General features: G+C 39.5%; 1 protein-coding gene across 1 annotated transcript in view; it reads left to right on the top strand.

Annotated features, from left to right (window-relative positions):
- ANKFN1 (ankyrin repeat and fibronectin type III domain containing 1) overlaps window positions 1-22,155 on the top strand; it is a 117,664-nt gene that overhangs the window by 61,025 nt on the left and 34,484 nt on the right. The window contains exons 6-9 of the mRNA XM_063352376.1: window positions 455-568; window positions 14,698-14,795; window positions 16,295-16,385; window positions 20,192-20,299. Of these exons, the coding sequence (XP_063208446.1) occupies window positions 455-568; window positions 14,698-14,795; window positions 16,295-16,385; window positions 20,192-20,299 (411 nt within the window). The remainder of the gene's footprint in view (window positions 1-454; window positions 569-14,697; window positions 14,796-16,294; window positions 16,386-20,191; window positions 20,300-22,155) is intronic.

Here is a 22,155-nt window from a genome sequence, read left to right as displayed (position 1 = left end):
ACTACACTAAAACATTTGTGGAATTTGCAATTTCTGAATCACAATAATGTGAAAATGTTTTCTGTTATTGGATAAATTTGAGTTAGTGAAACCATAAAGGTTTAATTAGCTCTTTGTGGGTTTATCCTTTCTCTCTCCTCCTACCCACCCCAAGAGATTTATAGGGGCTTTTCATTGACATAATTAGCATGAATCTGTTTTATTGGGTTACGTATATGCAGGAAGATATTTTTAACCAAAAGGAGCCAAAAACCATGATAGAAACAAATGGTGTCTGCAGGATATTGTTAGCAGGGGCACTAATTAAAATGCTCAAAAGGCAGAGAACACAAACACCTACAACCCAAAGCTCACAATTGCAGGGTGATTTTCAGTGGGTTCTTTGAAGACTCAGAAACATTGTTTGAATAGGATTTGTTGTGCTGAAGAGCTGATGTTTTCTCTTCTCTCCCAGGAGCCCCTGAGGCGCCAACCAATGTCTGTCTCATGGTAACAAGCAGTACATCACTCACTGTCACCTTCCAAGAACCTCTGAGTGTCAACTCAGCTGTGGTGACCAAGTATAAAGGTACTGGATTTAGACATCTTTCATTTACCTTAACAACGTACAGAAATTTGAGGGCTAAGTGACAAAGGTATTTATCTACGAGACATTATATTACGTTGCTAGTAATGTTTGAATGTAATTATTCCCCAGTTAATAGCTGTAGAAGTGGAATTTTCTTAAAAGATTCCCCAAAGACAAAATTTTTATTAAAAAAAGAAAAATAAATTAACCAAAAGCTTTCTCCCTGAGTGCTTTGAAGAAGTTTGCTTGACTTACTGTGGTTAGGACATCGGCTCAATGACTGGGTTGAGATGAGTTATAAAACACAAGCTAACTTTTGGTGCCTGTGGTCTTCTGAAACCATGTGTATCCTTGTAAATGCCAAACCCACACCACCATTCCTTAAAGGAATGCCTCTGGAAGCTGAAACTTTTGGCAGAGGCTTCATACAGGCCAACTAATTAGCTATTCCAGGGCTGCCACATCATTCTTGGAAGAGCAATACATTTGGGGTGGTACCAGTTAGTTGCAAAGTGGAATGAATAGGAAAACGCTTCCATCTGAATAGCGCTGTTGAATAGAAATGGATTCAAAACAGAATTTCTGTTCCACAGGAAATTCCAACATTTAAAAAAAAAAGAAACTTTTATTGCAGATTAGAACAAAAATGAGAAATTTTAAAATTTCATATTTAAAGGAACTTCCAGGTTTTCTAAAATGCTTGGAACAGTAAGTTCTTCAGTGTGAAGTGCAGCAATCCACAGCCTCTTTCTTCCAGTGGGAGCTTGAGTCCTTCCACAGGTCAAAGGACTGAAAAGCACTGTTCTGAAGTTCTGAGGCCCTCTTTGCCCAAGCCAGGGGAGTCAAGAAGTGGGGAGTCTGAAAGTCTTAAAGTCTTTTCCCACTCTGTCTCTCTTAATGTTTCCTGTTGTGTTTGTTTCTTTGTATTAATAATTAAAAACTCATTTGAGAGGTACCTGAGCCCTGGCTTTCCATATACATAGCAAGAACCATGATGGCTGTGTTGTGGGGCAGTCTATTTCATGTTTCATGAGTGGGTGTCACAGGGATTGCTTCAACAGGACAGATTCGGAAAGCCCAAGGCCATCACAGGTGCAATAGCTCATGAAGCTCTTCTGAAGGTGGGACATGCCGGTGCACAGGCTCCACTGGCATCAGGCACAAGCACCCAAAGGACTGCATCAGTTTATTTTGGAAAAGGCAGATTCTCTCTTTCTTTCTTCTCCCTGCTTCTGGTTAGAGATTCCAGTCATCACTGGCTATGCCCAGTACGAATTTTTTTTACAGTGTAAGAAAAAAACCCAACCTCCTAGACATCACAAAGCCATCAAAGTGATTCCATTCCTGATAGCCTCAGTAGAAGGGTAAATTACTGTATTACACCTAGTCAGCTGTACAGTGCTGCAGGAAGTGTGATTTTCAAAAACATCAAAGACCTTTAGAAGCCTAAATCTAATTTTCAGCAATGGGTTGGGTTGCCAGGAAACTAAATTTCATTTAAGGGCTTCCTACTGCCTGATTTACTTGTGAAAACAATACTGGGCCTCCTAAAACAGTTAAGTTCACCTGAAAATTTCAGCCTGCTCTCTGTAATACACATATTTTAAACAACCCTGAAATATTGTCCACACTCTAATTATAACGATTGTTGATATTTTCACACTAAAGAGAATTCCAAATAGAATTGAGTTTTAAAAATAATGTTCTAAAGGTTGTCGTATTTTTGTCTTGCGCGTTCATTTGGGATGAGTCTGTTTAGCACCGTGTCAATTCTGTCCTCTTTTTGGTAAGCACAACGTTCAGAGAAATTTAATCCAACCTGACCTAACGTTCTAATCAGCCTAGGTAGCATTGCCGTCGTATTTTGAATTACCCTCACTGGTGATCATTTTATGCTTTATCAAGTTGACAGTTAGTTTTGCCCGAATGTTCTTTTTAAATCCTTTATCCCAGGAGACTTGCATATTTATGGTTAGATAAAAAGAAAGATCATTAATAGCTCCTTTTGGTGACTTTCGGGAATTAATTAAGCACTGGTTGTAGAATTGTTTATTACATTATGGAGTGAGATTCTTTGTGCCGGTTTGAGGGGTCATAAAATGAACCTTTCAAATGATCACTGGCAAGAATGATTAGAACCAGCTAGCAATTACTAGCCCTGAAAGAGAGCTTGATAACATTGTCTGAGGATCTTTTTAGTCAGACATAAAAACCTCCTATCCAGAAAAACATCTAAGCATTTTGCTAATTCAGGGACAAAAATAAGCTGTTAGGTTGGGCTTTTTTCCCCTCAGTACTTTACCATTTCTTTTTCTAAGCAAATTAAAATTCAGGAGCATTTGCAGCAGTGTTTAGGGAATACCTGCTCATTAACAGAAGCTAATAATGTTCTTTTCTCTGGACCTGAATTATAGGGGATAAAAACTGACATCACTTCTGTTCAGTTTAGTTTAGTTCCCTAAAAACATTGAGAAACTGCCAAATTTTTTTTCTGTCTCATCTTTTTTTTTTTTTTTTTAATACATATTTTTCCAAGGCTTTATTTGCCCAAATGTCATTTAGAAACAGGGCTTGGAACATTATCTAACTGTCTGCTATTTTCCTGTGTGTGATCTTTTCCCTTGTTAGCTGTATAACTTACAAATAATAATACAGGAGAATAATACTTTGCACTCACTCTCTAACCACTAAAGCCATCTCACTTCATTAGGAGATTTAATTTTAACCACACACGGTGAATGGGTATTGACGTTGGTGTCCCAGCTGGATGGCAGTTCAGTGACTGCATTCTGTTGAGCCATTGCTTTAAGGAGCCAGAGTATTCTTTACTTCCTCTCCCGGATTGTTGTTTAATGTTGCAGGCACCATCCTAATGGCTCCCTTCAGCTTCCCTCCAGAGAAGGCTACAGCGCGGTGGTGGCTGACGTGAAACGATTCCTATGTATAGTGTAACCTAGTAAAGTGTTTTGAGGCTGGAAGCAGACAGGCATGACATAAATCAATAATAACAGTAATAATCTGCTCCATGTTAGAGAAAGATTCAAAGCCAGAGACACCTCACCCCAGCCAGTTTCAGGAAGGATGTGAAGCATCACTGTAATATTGAGAAGAAAAACCCCTGCCCTTGGCTAATTGTGCCCTAAAGCTAAACTTCACATCCCATCCTGGATGTACTTAAGACCTGCTTTAGTTTTACATCTTTGAAGACACAATCAAAATGTTCCACACGAATATACAAAATAACTTGCCACAGTTTGAAGCTAAGGTGGACCTTCTCCTTACACTGTCATATTGTTGGTTCATGATGTATTTTTATCCTAGAGCTACGCTACTGTGACTATCTTGATGCAAAAAAACCCAGCAGCAACAGAATCCAGACAGGCAGCACTTGGCTCCTAGGAACAGTCCCAATAGAGACAAGTATTAAGTGCTTGTAGGGCTTTTAAGAACTGTTGCCTTTCACTAATTAGCCTTTCCAGGATTCACGTGTTCCACACAACACATACAAAAAGCAAGTTTTTTTAAAGAACAAAATTATAAGTAATGGGAAGTAATTTTCTTGCACTTATTTTCTGTGCATTTTAAACCCGATTATTATTTTGCTTTTACGGTGAATAAGTACCGGGAAACCTCCTCTTATTGCATTTTTTTTTCCCCATCCATTTCCCATGAGAAGTAGTCATCAGAATGCTGTGATCCCCAAGTATAGGATAAGGAAGGGAAACGGACACAGTGCTGATCATTACCTACTGGAAAGGATCACTGTGCAATGGAAAATCTCCATTTATATTTTATTTACAATTTTTAAACAAACATCTATATCCTCTTTTGGAGAAAAAATGAAAAAGCTCCTATAACCGAAGTTGAGCTAATTTATTTAAGAGCCTGGAACTATTTATGTCTGAAGAGAGAGGAAGAAAGAAAAAATTCTGGGCCATGTAGCAAACAGAGCTGGTCTTCTCTCTGTTCCGATATAGCTGTGAATTTGGATGCCAAGTTTTTTTCCAGATAGTGATGCTAAGTTGTCTAAGCCACTTTAGCCCTCGTTACCTTTTTGTTTAGTTTCTTATTTTAGCAGAATATTTCATGTTTGTCAGGACTGCCCGGCTGGATTTCTGTTGGGTGGAGAGAACATTTCTTATTTCCGATGTCAGTGTAGGTCTTTAAAAAAACCAACACATCATCTTAGATCAAGAAAGAAGGAGTTACGTCTTGCTTGAATTTTGACAAAAAGTCACTCCCTGCTTCCCTCCTTTCAAGGCAATTTGTGGTTCATTTCAGCATTTTTTGCATGAGAATAATTTAAATTGTCTTTAAATTGCTGGTTCAGTCCTAGCTAGATATGCAGTAGCCAGAGCATGTTGCTATCACACGGATGCACGAAATGGGTTGGTTATAGACAAGTACCTTTGTCCAGGAGAGGCTGGTGCAATTGGGTGTTAACACTGGAAGTCCCAACTAAAGGATGAACGGAGCCGCCTTTTTGTTAGGGGTCAGGACCTGAGATCGTGGGATGAGGAAGCCACCAGGTTGGGCCTGTATGATATATGTTCTGTAGCTCGAAAAATATCTGTATTTGAGATTCTTAGTTGGCATCTCACTGTGTCAATGGAAATTTTTCATTGAAAATTTCAATGTGAAAAAAGATTTTACAAAAACTATCTACAAATTTTGTGTGATTCTGCATGTTTTATTCTCAGGGATAATCCTTTCCCAACCAAATAATCTTATCATTTTGCATCGGCTTCTGCTTGTTCCTATGAGCACGCACAAACAGCATATACCATATGTTTTGTAGTATGTGTTTGATTTGTCTATCAGTAGTTGACTTGCCATGTTTGATCAAGTTTGGGTTTGTTCCGTAGCAGGTTTCCTGCAGTGATCCTCGTAGTACATATGGTGAGTTTGACTCCAGACAAATTTGGCTAGTCTAATACGCAGAGCTTACACAAAGACCTAAATACATACATATATATGACATCTCCAGCTTTTTTCTCCACTTTAGTGGCAACTAACTGTTCTCATAGCAGTGTCAGGGGAGAAAACAGCAAGCCTGTGCTTTCTTTGATTTCTAGAAGAACCCTGGTTATAGAAATGAATACTTGTAGAAGTGAATATTAGGTATGAAAATACAGTGCTTTAATAGTAATACCTGTGCATCTTCTAAAGTAGATGCTGTGTCACTGCTTGATCCTGTTCCAGTCTATATTGGAATTAAGTTGCATTCTGCATTCAACTTGATCTTCAAACCGTTTTCACTTATTATCCGAAGTTTCTTTGTATATTTTGAAACTCATTCTTTCTTTCCTCAAAACAGTTCTTACTCCATAAAAAGGAAAGAGAATACATTTCTTTGTAAGACATTTGAATTCATCCTGCTGAATAGGTGTGGTCTGATATTTTTTACAGTAGTTCATTTATGGCATTTTATTAGGTCTCCTGGGCACTTTATTTGCACATTACATTTTGGTAGCTAACAGGACTGTGCAATTTGACTTCTATTTTTATGCCTAGCAAGTACAGAAATGCATAAATGTTAAAACAAACCTTTCTATTTCTAGCTCCTCTCAATGTCTGTAGTATGTGTCAGACAACATAAAATTTAAGAACTTCTATTTTTTAGGTTTGCTGTGTATTTAAAAACACCTTTGAACATGGATCACATATTAAATGATGGTGTAATTAACTAATGTAGTTGATCAGACACCGGTTACTCAATTCAATCATTCTTTCCTCCTGCTTTCTGTTTTATACGGATTTTGAACAGCAGCTCAGGATGAATGGCTCTGAGAAAGCCCAGACGTATAGGCTCTGGTTTTGTCTGCTTTTGCTGTCTAAGAAAAAAGGTTCCTATCATGATGTTGCTGAATTTTAGATATTGCTTTACCTTTTTCATTTGCTTTGACTTACCAAAATTAATAAGTACTTTTAAAAACCATTTGTATGTGGCTAAGTGTTAATGCTTCCAGTTCATAGGTATGACATAGAAGACGTGATTTTTTTTATAGTCAATGGCAGGACTGGAACTGACTTCAGTTCCTTCAGCTTCTGCCTCGAAGGAGGTTCCTGATTTAGCAGATCTTTGATTCCTGGGTTTAGGAATGCTTCCTCTCCAGAGATTTAAACAAAACCAGAATGTCTTCAGAGGGATTGTGGCAAAGTTTTCCTGCTCAGTGCTTTGTCTGAAGTCTTCTCTGGTCCATCATGGACTTTTCTGGACCATTTACAAGCATAAAGAGTCTAAAACATAGTTAGTTTTCCTCTCCAACCAGAACATGATACTGTTCTAGTAATTAGATATGACCCACAGAACTGATAAATTAATGTAAATTTGGAATCCGGCCTTTGGATCTGCTTCAAGCTCTTACATCACATATCGAGCATAAATTGCAGGGTTTGCTGTTTTCATGCATGAGTGCCCCATTAGTTCACGCATGAACACCCGATCTATTTATGCATGAGCACCCAATCAGTTCATGCATGAGCACCCATTTAATTTACTAATGAACACCCAGCTGGTTCACACGAGTGCCCTATTAACTCATGTCTGAGCACCCAATGACTTCACGCATGAGCCCCCTCTTAGCTCCCACCTCAGTACTGTGTTGGGCACATGTGTCAGGTTTCAGTAGCCAGGGGCCACAGATGTGGGGGGAGGTCAGGAGATGCCAGGTGCTGGCCACAACTGGCCTGGCTAGCCCTAAATGCGATGGAAAACCCCATCACTGAGTGGAACCCCATGGTGGAGACAAGGGAAGTTGGGAGGAAGAAAGGGGGAGGATAGGTGTTTGACTTAAGTTGAGTGGAAAGGTGTTCACTTAAATGTTTGTTTAATTGCTTATGCTTTCTTTTTCTCACTCTGAATGAGTGATTAGAAGTTTGTATTAATTGACAATAAATTAAATTAAGTAAAAATTCCCCAAGTCAAGAATCTTTTGCCTGCAACACCTGGCTGCAATGCTAAGGAGAGATGAAAGCTCTTCAAGTTACTGGAGGGATTAGTTTATAAAGAAATAAAAGCCTTAAATATAACTAATTAACATCTATGCGGCTAAATCCCTCTTTAAAAACATATTACAGGAGAACGAGAGGAAAAGCAGTGGAATCCCATGAAACAGATTACTTGAATTAGGGTTTGTGTATTTACTCTCTTTGTCAACAGTGCTAAGCAGTGCTCTGGTTTGTCTCATACGTTGTGATAGATTACTTTTTCATTTCCATTTTCCCAACTGCTCCTTATTAATTAGATTGTAATGTATTATGTTTTGGGAAAAAGCTGTGCCTAACCCATGCATGCTTCACACAGATGCGTAGTCCTTACACTCATAAGGTTCCCCACCGGCTTTGGTTACACAGATTACATGAGTAAAACAGACCCACTGGGAGCGGAGATTCGCAGATCGGAGCCAAGCCCGTTATACCTTGCTAGGATGTGAAGCCTTTGCATAAGAACCCCATTTATTCTCCAATCCCTTTTCATGGTTCTAACATGTATTTTCTCTGACTTCTTTCCACAGCCAGAGTGGGATATGTTTGTCATTGCAGGGCTGAGACACAAACCTTGGCTGTTATTATAATCCGCTGTGGCTTTTTAACCACTGGCCCATGTTGGAAGGCACTGTGCACCCACATGGCACATTTTCTTCGTTGTTATAAAATCATTTTCTTAGTTATTTATAAAATGTTAGTAAGAAATGACATTTTCACTCACAGAAAGCAAAAAAGTTCCTTCGTGTACTGGAATACTAACCTTATTACAAATGGATAAAGAATTGTTAGTACTTAGGAAACACTAATTAAATACTTGAAAGAAAGCAGTCAATATTTTTTTTTTATTTTATCTTCGTGAGAATTTTATTGCAATGCAATAAAAATAATATCTTATAAATCATTTATATAACGTAGATGGGCTATAAGATGAACTAGTGAAACCATGATCAAACAAAGATGTGTCTCTGGCACCCAGCCTGCTGTCATAATGCTTCCCACAAACATCAGGACATAAAATAGAGTATTCTGCCCTGGGTCAGAGGAACATACAGAAACAGGGCCACAAGAAAGCTTATTTAACATCATCAGTTATCATTAGCAGGCACAAAAGGTAAAGGAGCCCACAGCTGTTTGGGAGGAAGCTTTACTGCAAATAAAGTATTTGATTATTAAAAAAATTCTCTGAAACAAGTATCATGAAGCTTTACAGCCATGGGAGCTTCAAATGAAGACGTGCTCTCCAGGAATAGTCTAGGAATGCTCTTCTTGGTACTGTTCCGGCTGTTGCTCTGATGAGAGGCCCTTAAACCTGCCCATAGCTCTTTCGCACCAAAACACAGCGGTGCTTTATTTACTTCAGGTGGACACGGTGCTGTGTGGTTTTGCATCTTTTTCATTCCTCTTCAGCCTTACTGATATTTCTACTGACCCAGTACAAAGAGCCTTGAATAAGTTTACTGAAATAACTGGAATAATAGGTAAAATCCAAAATAATGAACGCTGGTATTTGGAGCAATTAGGAGGTCAGGTTTGAATTTCAGTGGTAGCTAGAAATCCTAGTGCCAGGCCACGACTACACTGTTTTAACTTCTGTGTTTGCACAGCAGTATGCCTAAGTCACTTAGGCAATGTAGTAAATCCCAGTTTGCCCCTAAGTAAATAAAAAAATTAAAAGTTCACTTGTTCCTTTTGTAAACACTGTGGCTTGTATCATATTGTCCTTGTCTACGCTCTTATTGAGCAGAATGCAACCAACTCCAGACATTCTAAGATAGTGTGCATTTATGGATGGATAAATGCATGCAAAAAAGCAAATCAACGGGAACAAATACAGATTCCTCGGTGCCAAACATTCGATTTTCCTAATGGAAGCACTATGCTGGGATCTCCGTCAGTTCTCCCTACAGCTGGTATGACTTGTCTTTCTCCTATCGTTCTGTGGAGAATTTCCAAACATGAGAGAGGCACAAATAAAGCCTGAATCCAAATCCGCAAAAACTGGGTTCCTTTCTTAATTCAGGCTGGAAAGAACAGTCCAAGGCAGCGGGTGGAGCTGGCCAAATACTGCCGTGTTCTCCGTCGGAGCTGGTGATACTGTCTGCACCGACAAACTGATTCCTGCTTGTCACTAGTGTTCTACTCTCTTCATTTGTGTTATACTTCTAAATATTTGTTTAGGTACTTTCACCCTGAATTCACTCGCATGAATGGCAGCGTTCAATATCCTTAAATCAAGCTGCTAAGACATTGTAAGTGTAAATTATTAAAATTATTTCGTAAAGATCAGCAGGCAGAAAAAGATGGTGTGTGGTGGTTTCTGGTGCTAGTGCTCTCTTTTAGTTTTACATTTCAAGGGAAGCTTGCAATTACTTGTTTGGAGGCCCCTGGAAACAGAAGCTAAGATCACAGCGTCCTTCAGCCTAGGCCCTGGACCTGGGGAGGAAGGGAAGGAGAGAGAATCCTTGCTGCTTAAGTGTGGGTTAAAAGCCATAGTGGCACAATGCTTTGCCCAAGGTCACGCAGCAAGTCAGTAGCGAATGCAAGAATAAAACTCAGAATCCCAGCTCAGTACAGTACTCTGTAGACTCCGTCAAGTTAGCAACAGAACTCGTGTCCCTCAGTCTAATTAATCTACTCAGCAATTCAGTGAGTAACTTAAGTGCAAGCAAAAACAAATGCCAAGAGAAGTGACAAATTCTACTGTGGCTCAGGCTATTTACTTGACTCGGGAGAAGGTGCTTTCCTGAATGAATCTACAATAGGGTCAGGAGGTGTTTTGTGCCTTCACTTTGTTTCCTGTCTGTTTGTCAATCTCTCTGATAAGCTGTTTAGGGCTTGCTCCATATAACAGAAAGATGGTGAGTGGAAAAGAAACAGGTGAAAATAAACCTCTCCCTTTATTTTAAGGTGCATGAATTGAGTATTAAAAAAAAAAAACAACTTGGCCACAAGTCGGTTACATAACTTAAGCCAGTCTAAAATTATGTGCCAGCAATTTACATGAGTTTTATGTAACTGTTTATACTGCTGTTTATTTAAAAATTACTACTTATCTTGGCGACCGCAGCAACACATCGTGCATTTGCTAGCTCTGGAATACAGGGCACCTTCATTAAAACACATAGTGACCAATATATTAAACACACAAAAAAAACCCTGCTCTGACATAACGTGAAGTGTCAGATGGAAAGCCGCAACAGCGAAGACATTCAGCGTTCACCACAAAGCAGGCCTTTGGGGTGTTCAGAACAGGACTGGAACATGCTCCATCCTTAATTCACCCAACAGCTTTCAGGTCCTTTACAGCACAGTTGGTACAGTCTACAGTCTACAAGACCAGCTCTTGTTCCTGGGCTCTTATAAAGGACCCTCTTCATCTTCAGGTTTTTATACTTGAGCATTTTTATATTCAATTTTTAAAGTCCTGAGGTTAGCTAGCCTTTTGTCCTTTCTTAAAGTCCCAAGTACTTCAGCGTTACCCAAATGGTTGATATTCTTTGTTTACTACCAGAGCAGTCTCTCCCAGCGCGCGCTCTCAGAAAGTAGGCAAAGATTTAGCAAAATCTTCATGATGAGTTGCTCATGCAAAAAGAAGTTAAGCAATTTTATATCCAGGTTAATCACACGGGTGAGACTGTGGATGTGTACCTTTGTACTGGTACCAGAAAGAGCTACATATATCCCACAGAGCCAGAAGGTGTGAGCAACACTGTCCTCATACATGTAATATAGGGCACAGGAGTTTGTCCCGTGTTGTTTTGGGGCCTGCTGAGAGAACAAGATGCTCTGCCTCTTTCTCCTTGCATTCATCTTCCACCTGTAAAATAGGGACACCGGTATTCACATCCTCCTAACAGGTTTAAAACCTAATGAATGAGTACAGTAGAGTATTATGTATTAATTTTAGACAACCATTTAGACAACGGTTTTAGACAACCATTACGGTAGATAGTTGAAATCAGGTAATGTATAACAGGAGATAAAAACTTAAGTGATCATTTACTTAAGTTGATTTGCATTTGTTTAAAAATGTATCATGGCATGCTATTCTCACTTGAATCAGTAAAATCATGGGGAAAAAAATTTTGTTGAAATCAAAAGTAAGCAAAAAATTCCAAAATTTGTTATGGGTTTCTGTATGACAGATATAATGAGTCAGAGAATGACATTCTGTCAAAAATAGCAATGCTTCAGTGCATCCTGTTGATATATTTTCAGTAGTATTTTGAAACAAGGGGAAAAAGAAGGCACTATTCCAATGCAGCTGCTCAAAAAATATTTATTTTTCAGTTATGGAATTTTTTATTGAAACTGAGGGGCAGGGTTTTTTCCAAATGTGAGGTTTTTAAATATATATATTTGAAAATTGAATTTTGAGTAACTTTGTATACACCATCTTTTTAGGTAAATATCCTTTAAAAGAGGGGTTCTCAATCATAATGATAACCATAACCTGATGCACAAGCTAATCTCAAATTCCTGTGTTCTAAATGTCGTGGGGCTCAGCCACCACAGGGTAAGCTAAAAAAATAAATGCAAAATGCTGGCATTGCTTGGCTGTATAATGAGAAGCACAGCTGAGCCTCAGCCCAGCAGGCAGTGAAGACCCCCAAGACAGCGGGGTACACAGCTCTCCTCAGGACCTCGTGAAGGGTGTAGCAGACTCGGTCGCCCTTCCTTGCGAGTAGTCGTGCTTCAAGGGACTGGGAGATCACGGCATCACCCAGTAAGAGGATGAAGGTGTTTGCCCTGAACATGGGGTTTCACTAACACCATGAGTTGGGGCAACAGTTTGCCCTAGAACATCACAGCCAAGTTGTGATGTATTATTTCATATAAATCAGTTGTGATTTATTACTTCAAAATCCAATTCCTCACCTGCTCCTGAGATGGCTTTATAGGCAACGTCAGCCTTTCCTCCCCTTGGTAACTCAGCTTCTTTCTCTGAACTCGGTGGTCCTCAATTATTCCTGATAACAAACTGCCGTGCTGTTGCTAGTCATACTACTATTATCGTGGTGTTTCTGCTGTACACACGCTTGCAAAGGTTTAGGATTACAATCCTGTCTAGATTAAGGCAGTTAATTCTTCTACGGGCAGTGATAAGGAGCACTCTTCTAAATGCCAGAATACAAGTGGAAGGGTTGAGGAGGGGACCCACATCAAGAATAGGGCTGCAATGTTAATTTCTGTAAGCTACCCAAATTTAAATACACCGCTTGAAGGACCAGTTTATGTTTGGGCACTCTCCAGACCACAGAACAGCTAAAAACTTGGGAAGCTCAAAAGCAGTTTAAAGCTGCTTATTTCACCCCTGGCTTTTGTTTAGTGCTGCCTCAAGCTCAGCCTTAGCACTGCCCCTCGTGCTGAGAAGCACAGTCAGTCGTGCCTGGGAATTTTAATGAAGACAGGATTTGTTGGCAGAATCTGTCTTGAGTGACAGTATCTTGCTTTACATGAAACTTTGAAAAGAAAAATGGTATCTGAAGTGGCTGCAAGACCGTTGATAACATGTTCAGCAGTTTGAACAGGATTTCTCCAATTTATCCTTCTGGAAAACAGACAACATGTCTAAGTGTGCAGCATGTATACAGTGTCCTCAATGATTTAATACAGTGGAGTTATAAACTCTGAAAATCAGGGTTTACAATGGAAACTCTGACAGGCCATCAAGTTCAATGGTACATATAAGCATTCCCGTAATTAAATTGTCAACAACTACCTACAACACGGTACCTTAGCAGTCTCTACATTTTCATATTAATGTACAGAGATTGCTTCCACTACAGGTAGCAGTAATCTGGTATTTAAAACCTCATGGAAAACTACAAAAATATACACTGAAAAAGTTCAAAGACAATAGACAAAACCAATACCCTTTTCACTGCGGCAAATACAAAAATGTTGCAGAGCATGCTGTGCATTCACAAACAGCAATCACAGAAAATGAGCAATTAGGAGAGAAAGGAAAAATGAGTTGTGCTATTGATACTTGGCTATTTTAGAAAATGTGTTGGCAGTTAAGTGTTGTATATGCTGAGCGAAAAATTCTGAGAAGCTTTTTTCTTTTAACATGAAAATGCCAGTGTGACACAGCCAGAAGATCAAAATTCCAAATTTCCAAATTTCCAAAGAATTCCAAAATTCCATGCTGAAATTAAAATACCTATACCCTCTGATCTATTCCAAGTTATTGACTCAACAATAATAAATATGCAAATAAAGTATCAGTTCCCCACTTGCATATATTCTTTTACAAAAATCATCTAGTAGTTTTTCATGGTCTGTTTGATGCTATTTTACGTGCACATTCATTTTTGCAAGTACTGAGGAAGAGTACTGACAGAAGGACTACTTGTTCCATGACCATTTAAGCAGGAATATGAGTCACCTGTACAAGTTGATGAGAGCCCTTTGGTGAAGGTGCCCGTAGTAATTTAGGCTGCAGGACAGGTTGGTAGGGATGTGTCAGCCCAGCGCCACTTAATTCGCTTCAAAAGTGGATACAACTTAAGAGGTCCTTGTGGAGCTCTGTAATTTCAGCGACCACAGCAGAATCAAGCTTGGACGAGAGAGCCAGAACCCACTGACCCCAATGAAGAGACTCCAGTGAGTGTCAAATCTAGTCCAAGCAGGGTATTTCTGTACAAATTAGCCAAGGCTGGTGATGAGAGGTTTGTGGACCTGTGGAGCCCAAAGGACTCTCTGCCCATGCCCTACCTATGCACATCCAAGTGCAAAACAGCACTTTTTGTTGGTTTGAATGAATAAACTGCCACATGGCATTAGCAGGTCCAAATCCTCTACCTAATCTTTTCCACTACTTCTCTTTCTTTAAAAGGAAATTGTTTAAATGAGGGCAAATGTTGACTGAACGTAATTTGTATGGCAGTGTATTTTTAAGCATTCTTTCCTGAAAAGCTTTTGAGCGGTATTTTGTTTTTCTCTCTCATACACAGAGATATAATTTAATTATTGTGTGAAGTTTTGTTAAACATTATTGTTAAGTATGACCTTTAGTATCCACATGGAATGGAAAACAGCTAGGAGAAAAGTTAACCTGTGGGTGATTCAGGTACTTTGATTTCTTTGCCTGGACTGGTATCTGATTTGATTTTCTCCTGCTATTTATTTCCTAGTGGAATGGAGCTCTTCAGAAGACTTTTCTCCTTTGGGTGGTGAAAAAATTATGGATAATCTTCAGTCTTTGAGGTGCACCATCACAGGTCTCAGAACGGTAAGTGCCAAATGACTCACTTACTTAGATCTCGATGGCCCCTGCCGCCCCGGTGATACAAAGACACAGATAATTTGCGCCCATGCCTGTTGGTAATAACTGTAGAGCGCCTTTCTTCTAGCAACACATTCCAGTCATTGAGCATAATATGTCTGGTATCCATAATCCTAAAGTCACAAAGGAATAGACAGACAGCATGAACTGCTTTAGAAGTTGTCATGCTTAGGGGAGATCAGAAAAGACCGGAGTGAAAGCTGCTGTTTTCTGGATCACAGGATAATCTTAGTGCAGATCAAAGGCTCGTAAAAGATCTAGTCCCAACTCTGATGACCAATAGCTAAAATAACACTTCTTTCTCTTCTGCTTCTTCCAGGGACACACATGTTGATGGCAATAATTTTCAATTCTGTTATTTATTTTTGTATAAATGTTTTACACTGATAAGAACTGGGTCGGCGATGGAGAAAACTGATAAGCATTCATATGGATTCTTAAGCAGAATGATTTTGACCATGTGTCTGAAAGTCTTTTTCCTATAGGCTGTTCAGGATCATTTGTGCAAAAAAAAATTTAATTCACAAAATACTTGATGAAAATAAAGCTTGTTCAAAATACAACTGTTTCCACTGGAAACAACAATCCGGCATCCTCTGAGCTGAAGCCTTTCCACTGAATTCACTGCACACTGAATCAGGCTACAAACTTACAGTAGGGGGGAGATGCACGTGACCCTTGGCCAGTGCCCCAAAACACGGGCTCTCAAAATGAGAAAATTAACTTTAAAGAGTAAGCAATGGGCACAATATAAAATTATCTACATAGAATAGAAACAATATTCGTTATTTCTAGCCTTTTATATGAAGAAATCCTTGATTTGAAGCACACTGTCTTCCAGGGAGCTGAGACACAATATGCATTTACTGTTTCTCATTTTCTAACAACAAAACAAAGTAACTGTTCTTAAGTTAAAATCAAGCAAGCTTGTACAGTCACTTCCACAGGCAGAGAGCTTACTATGTGTTTGACTGTACTATCCAAAGTATATAACATATTTAAATTAGAAGTTAGACTTTCAGAAGTGCTCTCCATTGATCTAGATTTATGCATCAAAATCAGTGATAAAGATCTGACTGATTTCAGTGGCTGCCAAGCGAAGCTTCTTGCATTGCTGTGCTGGTAGAGAGACTCTCTTAAATACAACAGGAAAAAGGGGGGACCCTATTCCTGAAGTCTGATTGTAAGAGTTCCCAGGGTTTGGCCTTGGTAGAAGGGATTGCGGTTTGCCGGTTGGAATTGGTGTGTTCTGTTAACCCTCAGCAGATCAGCTGTCCTGAAATCTTTGTACTATGTTTCAATCTGTCATGGTGCATCAGTTGATGCTGCTGAAAGCTATTTAAGTTTTTCAAAGAAAGCATCTTTGGGAGAGACTGCTCTCCAGTTATTACAGCCAAGATTTTGAGTCAAGTGATAGTTTTGACTCCAGTTGTTTCCATTTGCAGGGCCAGAGGTATTATGTCCATGTTTCAGCATACAACATGAGAGGATGGGGACCTCCACGCAAATCTACTCCTGCATATGCTTCTCCTTCAAGTAAGTTGAGTTTGTCTACCCTCCTAATTTGATTAGTGATGCTGTTTTGTCAGAATTTCTACCTCTTCAAAGAACCGAAAAATATTCTGGAGTTCATGATTTAATTGCCAGTCATCTAGGAGTGAAATAAACAAATAAATAAAACTCAACGCCTTCTACCACCACCCCCAAAATAAGCAAAGTAATTATTTATGTATATTTATTTGTCTAATTTTTTATTCCTCTCCAGTCCTTTGACAGAACATTGTCATCTAGTCACTAAGACTTAAGAAAAATTAGAAATATTTTAATCTTTATTTCCCTTAATAGGGTTCTGCTATGTGGAACCTCATTAGTCAGTACATGAATGGATCAAAACCTGAATCTGAACTGCTAGAACCAAAACACTTACATGTATCATACCTAATTTTGTATGTTCTGCTTTGTAGTATTATAGATCCCATTCACTGGACCATTCTCATAGCATCCTGTATGTAAAATACTCCAGTGTGGACACGTATGTTGATAGGATTTAGCTCATAAGCACTAAAATGTTCCAGACATGTCCAAAAGCCTTTCTTCCTTTTCAAACCAATGACAGGTTTTCTCAGACTCCATTAGGACTATGATTTTTTTATGTGTAATTTTTAGTCTTCTATAATCAAATTGTATTGTTAGTTGCTTTTCCAGAGTTGGTGTTCACTGTCAAACTGGCTCAGCATGTTACAGCTTCCCTTGCATTGATTAATGCAGTAAAGTGGGACTTCTAATTTTATTGCATTAGCACTTGCTTTTATTAGGCTAATGTAATAATTTAATAACCTTGCATGCTAATGTGAGAAAATAAAGAAAGATGTATCTAATCTCAGTAGTTGTACTGGAGAGGATTGGATAAATGAGGCTCTTGCAGTACCATTGTCCCATTTTCCTTCAATTTTGCTCTTGTTTACCCCAGAATAAAATCAGAACTAGGCTAAAAAAATATTCTCTTTGAGAACAAAAATATGCTACACTCGTGGGACAAAATTCTACTCTTGGCTATGTGGATAACTCACTACGATAGGGTTGTTTTGAGTAACTTAGTGACATGCAATTACCTTGACTATACCCAGGTGTAACTACACAGGATTTGGCCCCACAAACCAAAAATTTACATCAACTCAGAAACACACTCTTTTATAGTAGCTGCTAGTTATTCAGCTAAATATTCCCAAAGAACAGGACACTCCTGGCAAGACAGGTGGCACTTAAAAATGCAGCTTTGTATGATACGAATTTTAGCTTTTGGCATATGGCATTGTCTTCCCTGTCTATTTCTTGTCCACTGTTACTAACCTTCTGAAATCTGACAATATGTGCCAGTTCCAAAGCTTTTGGATGTGAGGGAAGTTCTCCTGCAGATTTCAGTGGATCAACACAAAAACTATGCAGAGAATTAAGTCCATTTCCCATGCCTAGTGTCTCGGGGATTCTGGGCTTTAGAGTAGCAGAAAGTCCTAGACTTGCTGGCATTAGGGCCACGTTGTCACGTGCTGCTGCTCAGAACTCAGCCAAGTCCTTGCTTCCACCAGGGAGAGCAGTACCATCCATGGGAGTACGACTGAAGTGCCTGGGACAATCATTGTGGGGGTGTTTCTCTGAAAGGCAGACAAGGTAGCAAAAGGAGTCTTTTGGATTTCTCTCTAGGAGAGCAGGAGCATCACTTGATATATATGGGATTTTTTGTGAGTTTATGGCAAAGAGAAATATTTCTTCAGGGCTCCATATCTATGTTTTCTTTGTTGGTGAACACAGAAGCGTTAGGCAGACTCGGCTTACTGTATACAGATACCGGGCAAGAACGTGGTATTTTCATTGAGTATCCTTAGCGACACATGCTTAAGTTTTACAGCAAGTGAGACCATCGGAGCCTAAATGTAAATTCTTTCATTAAGTAATACTAAGATCAGAATTTTAGCTCGAGAGTCAAGATGCTATTTACTGCTGCAGTTACTGGGGGCAGAGCTTCTTTATCCACACGACTGCCTTCACCACCGGTTTTGAAAACTAGCAGATTTGTGCTTGGCAAGGCGGCAGCAACCTGAAATTACACTAGTGTTGCATAACAAAATATGGCCCTAAGCTAAAAATTTAATGTGAATACATTAATACTCTACAAGTTGTCTGTAACGGCAGCCAGAAGAATATGCAAGGGAAATGAAAGCTTCAGGGCTTAATCCTGATCCATTCCAATCCCAGAGCATCAAAGGTTAGTGACATCCTTGGAGATGCACCCATGCAGCATGACAGTGAATGCTTGCCACTGCCCTCCCGTTTCCCCACAGACACAGTGGCAGCCTGGAATGTTGTGTCCAGCGTTGCACAGCTGGTCTGTGAAATCATAGTAGATAGTAACATTTCTAGGCTTACTCATTAGTATGTGAGAAGCTGGTCTGATTTCGATGTCATTTTTAAGGTAGTCAGCAATCTGAAGGCTCAGAAAGTTTGGAAGCCACTGGGACAGAGAAATCATGAGGTTGTTCAAAACTCTACCAGTTTGATGACACCAAAGCACTTTGAGATTGGTGAGTTCCAGTTGGTTCCTCTTGGCTGCTCACAAGAGATCTAAGAACTGGCCTCCCCACACAGAGCTATAAATGCAGCTGGCCCTTGATCTCCGCAAAAGCATAGAACGTGCAGGACAGCCACTCCGCAGCTGTTACCATTGCCCACAGGCTACCAGCAGAGCAAATGTCTTCTCTTTCCATCCTTTCATAGGGCTTACTCTAGGTGCTATACTAAATGGCAGCAAATATTTATTTATATCCTTGGAATAGTAAGCCTGTTGGAAGGAATGCTTGACGCCAAACTTGCACTAGAAACTAGATCTGTATATTTAGTGAGTGAGCAAACTGTTGGTGTCTGTGAATATGTACATGGCCTCTATGCCAGCAAGATGGAAGCAAGTCCCCCTTGCAGACAGATCTCTTAATAACTTGATCCACTTTGAGTCATGAAACTGCTGCAATACTTTTTTCTCATTATAATGAAAGTATGAAAGTAGTCAAGTCAGGAATTAAAAAGCTCCTCTCTGATACACACAGCTTCATCTCCTATTTGTGAGAAGATTGCCTGTTTTTTAAAATCAAGACTGAGATTGTAGCTAGCAGCAAATGGGTGAAAACAACGTCTTTTGTAGGTGGAAGGTATGTGTGACAGAAGCCGCAGCTTCTTGCCTCACGAGTGCAGTGCTGAGCAGACCGTAGACTCTAGGGCAGGAATTGCCGGCGTTTGTTCAGGCCTCTGCTGGGAGCAGATTTTCAGAAGCGATTTTACTCAGAGCATGTTTCTGTGGCTACAGAGCTAGCTCTGGGTGTAGGAAGATGTTCATTCTCTGCTTTGCAATGGGTTTCCTATATAACTGTAGGAGAGGCATTTATCCTCCTGGTGTCTCAACAAAATGCAGAGGGAGCAGCAGTGTGACCTCAGCGAGGTGCTGTACCGTCGGGACGGTACAGGCTGAGAGCAGCCCTGACACTGCAGTAACAGAGGCCACTTACGTACCAAAGAGAAATAGCCATTGTCTACTCAGTCGCTACAGGAGCTTCTAGGAGCTGATTGTGAACTCTTTGATAATAATCGTTACGATTAATTACCTCGCAGCCACAAGGCAAAGGAAACTTATTGTACAAGTAATAACAGCAGACTTAGAAACAACTGCAATTTTTTCCTGCGTGCCCAGATGTAAAACTCCTCTAAAGCCAAGAAATATCAGAGGCAAGAAAATATTTTAAAACCTTCTCCTGCTCCTTTGTGTTTCATTTCTGTTTATTTCCTTTGTTCAATAGACTGGAAAGACTGCAGTGGAAGAGAACCTCGGCACAGGGGACACACTGAGGCCCTGGAACGTCTCCTTCAGCAGGTTCGAGCAGCTCATCAGCATTATAATTGCAGAGGTAAGTATAAATATCTATGTGGTAGGGCACCAGCTGAAGCCTCTGTGGCGCCTGTAATTTTAGCAGTTTTCTAACTAGGTCATACCTTCTCATTCATCAGGAAAAGAAAGATATTAATATTGGCCCATCTGGAATCACTTTAGCGCACTATCTTGCTCTTAACCCTTGAAATTAGTTGGATGGAAACATCTGAAAGCTAGAATGCACACAAGCGCAGACACACCCTTTCTCCCTCTGTACCCTACACACCTATTGATTTGTTTTTTCCCACAAATTAGTTTCACACAGCATTCCACTAAAATGTTTCAAGGATCTCTCTTTTATTTTTTCATATAAAGAAATACTTTAGAGAGTTAACAACTGTTTTGGATCAAAAGAGGGGACGTGGCTGCCTCCAAATGGAAGACACTAAGTACTCTAGTGGATGTGATGCCAATCTATAATGAAAAATACTTGCACAATGCAGTGGGAAGATAAGATTGCTACATTTTCAAATAGACTGGATCAAAACTAGGAGAGAGTTCGAATCTCAGCCAGCTCTTTGCTCCTCATTCATGAGAAACAGACTGTGACTTTAATAGCTCAAGAGCCAAGGCAACAGCTTGGCATTCTTTTTAAAGCATATATAAAAACTCCTGTTCTATACGGGTTGTTGAAAAGTACTATTTATTTTCTTAAAATAAACTTCTAACTGGAATAATGCTTCATTGCAAAGGAACTTATTTTAAACTGAAAAGTTGAACTACCATGAAGTTTTCATTTTTCTTCACCTAGTATGACTGTTATGTCAAGCTGCATCAATTGATTTAAAATCATAGAAATACTTCGGGCTAAAATCATCTGGCTGAAATGGAAAGATGCGGCCTTTGTTCTTTACGTGCAAATATGTCACTGTCATGATGATCCACAGCCTGCCACAACCCATTGTAACCATAGCAACTTAAACTATTCAGCTATGTTGCTTGGAAAGGGAAAGGAGATAATGCAAGAAAATGTTGTTTCTCTAATTAAAATTCATACAAGCATTATCACTTGCAGGTGGTCTTGGTACTGAACATACAGATGATGTAGTCTATCTCTTACATAGCTTTTTCATGCTATTAAATAAGTCTTTTTTCCTTTCTGAAGTTAGTGCACATCGCAGGTCTTTCAGGGCACCTTCCTAGTCAACAGGGAACAAGTGATGGAATATCTGAGAATATTCTCTGTATAAATTGTTTTACTGACATACCAGCCCAGAACAGAAGCAGTTATAAACAACATGCAGAAAATCCCTCCTTTTGAGAATCTGACACCAGTGCCTGGTTCTTATAAAATTCCACTGCTCCAGAAATTAACCCCAGTCTCAAAGTAAAGCACAGACAACTCTGTTGTTGATTTCCTAACTCCTTGTCCTTAAATAATAAATAACAGCAATATAGAAAATCTGTTTAGCTCAGACCATTTTCTTGCGTGTCTGAGAGAGGATGTGGGAGCTTACATGTGGCAATACTACACTGGGGAGTCAGCTTGAGCAACACCCTTGCCTCCAACCAAATAAAAATCTCATAATTGCTTGTAATGCTAGCATTACACAGTAGTATATTTTGGATAAATCAGGATTGTAACATAATAGAAGAGCCTGCGGAATTTGCCTTAAATATATGACTGATGTCAGTCCCTTGTATTTCAGTAATTTGGTAGAGAGTCGAGACAAAGAGTTTGCAGAAAAAGTAAGAATTATGACATCACTGACTCTGAAATTTCATTCTGGTATTGATCAACCTTGGTGAAAACTAAGGATTTTGATCACGGATCTGAGATAAACTACTGTATGTGACCGAAAAGCCCAAATAATGGCTTTCACTTCATATAAT

The sequence above is a fragment of the Chroicocephalus ridibundus genome, chromosome 14, assembly GCF_963924245.1.
Source record: "Chroicocephalus ridibundus chromosome 14, bChrRid1.1, whole genome shotgun sequence".
Lineage (NCBI taxonomy): Eukaryota > Metazoa > Chordata > Aves > Charadriiformes > Laridae > Chroicocephalus > Chroicocephalus ridibundus.
Note: the sequence above shows the minus strand (reverse complement) of the source record. Positions and strands in the feature narration are given on the sequence as shown.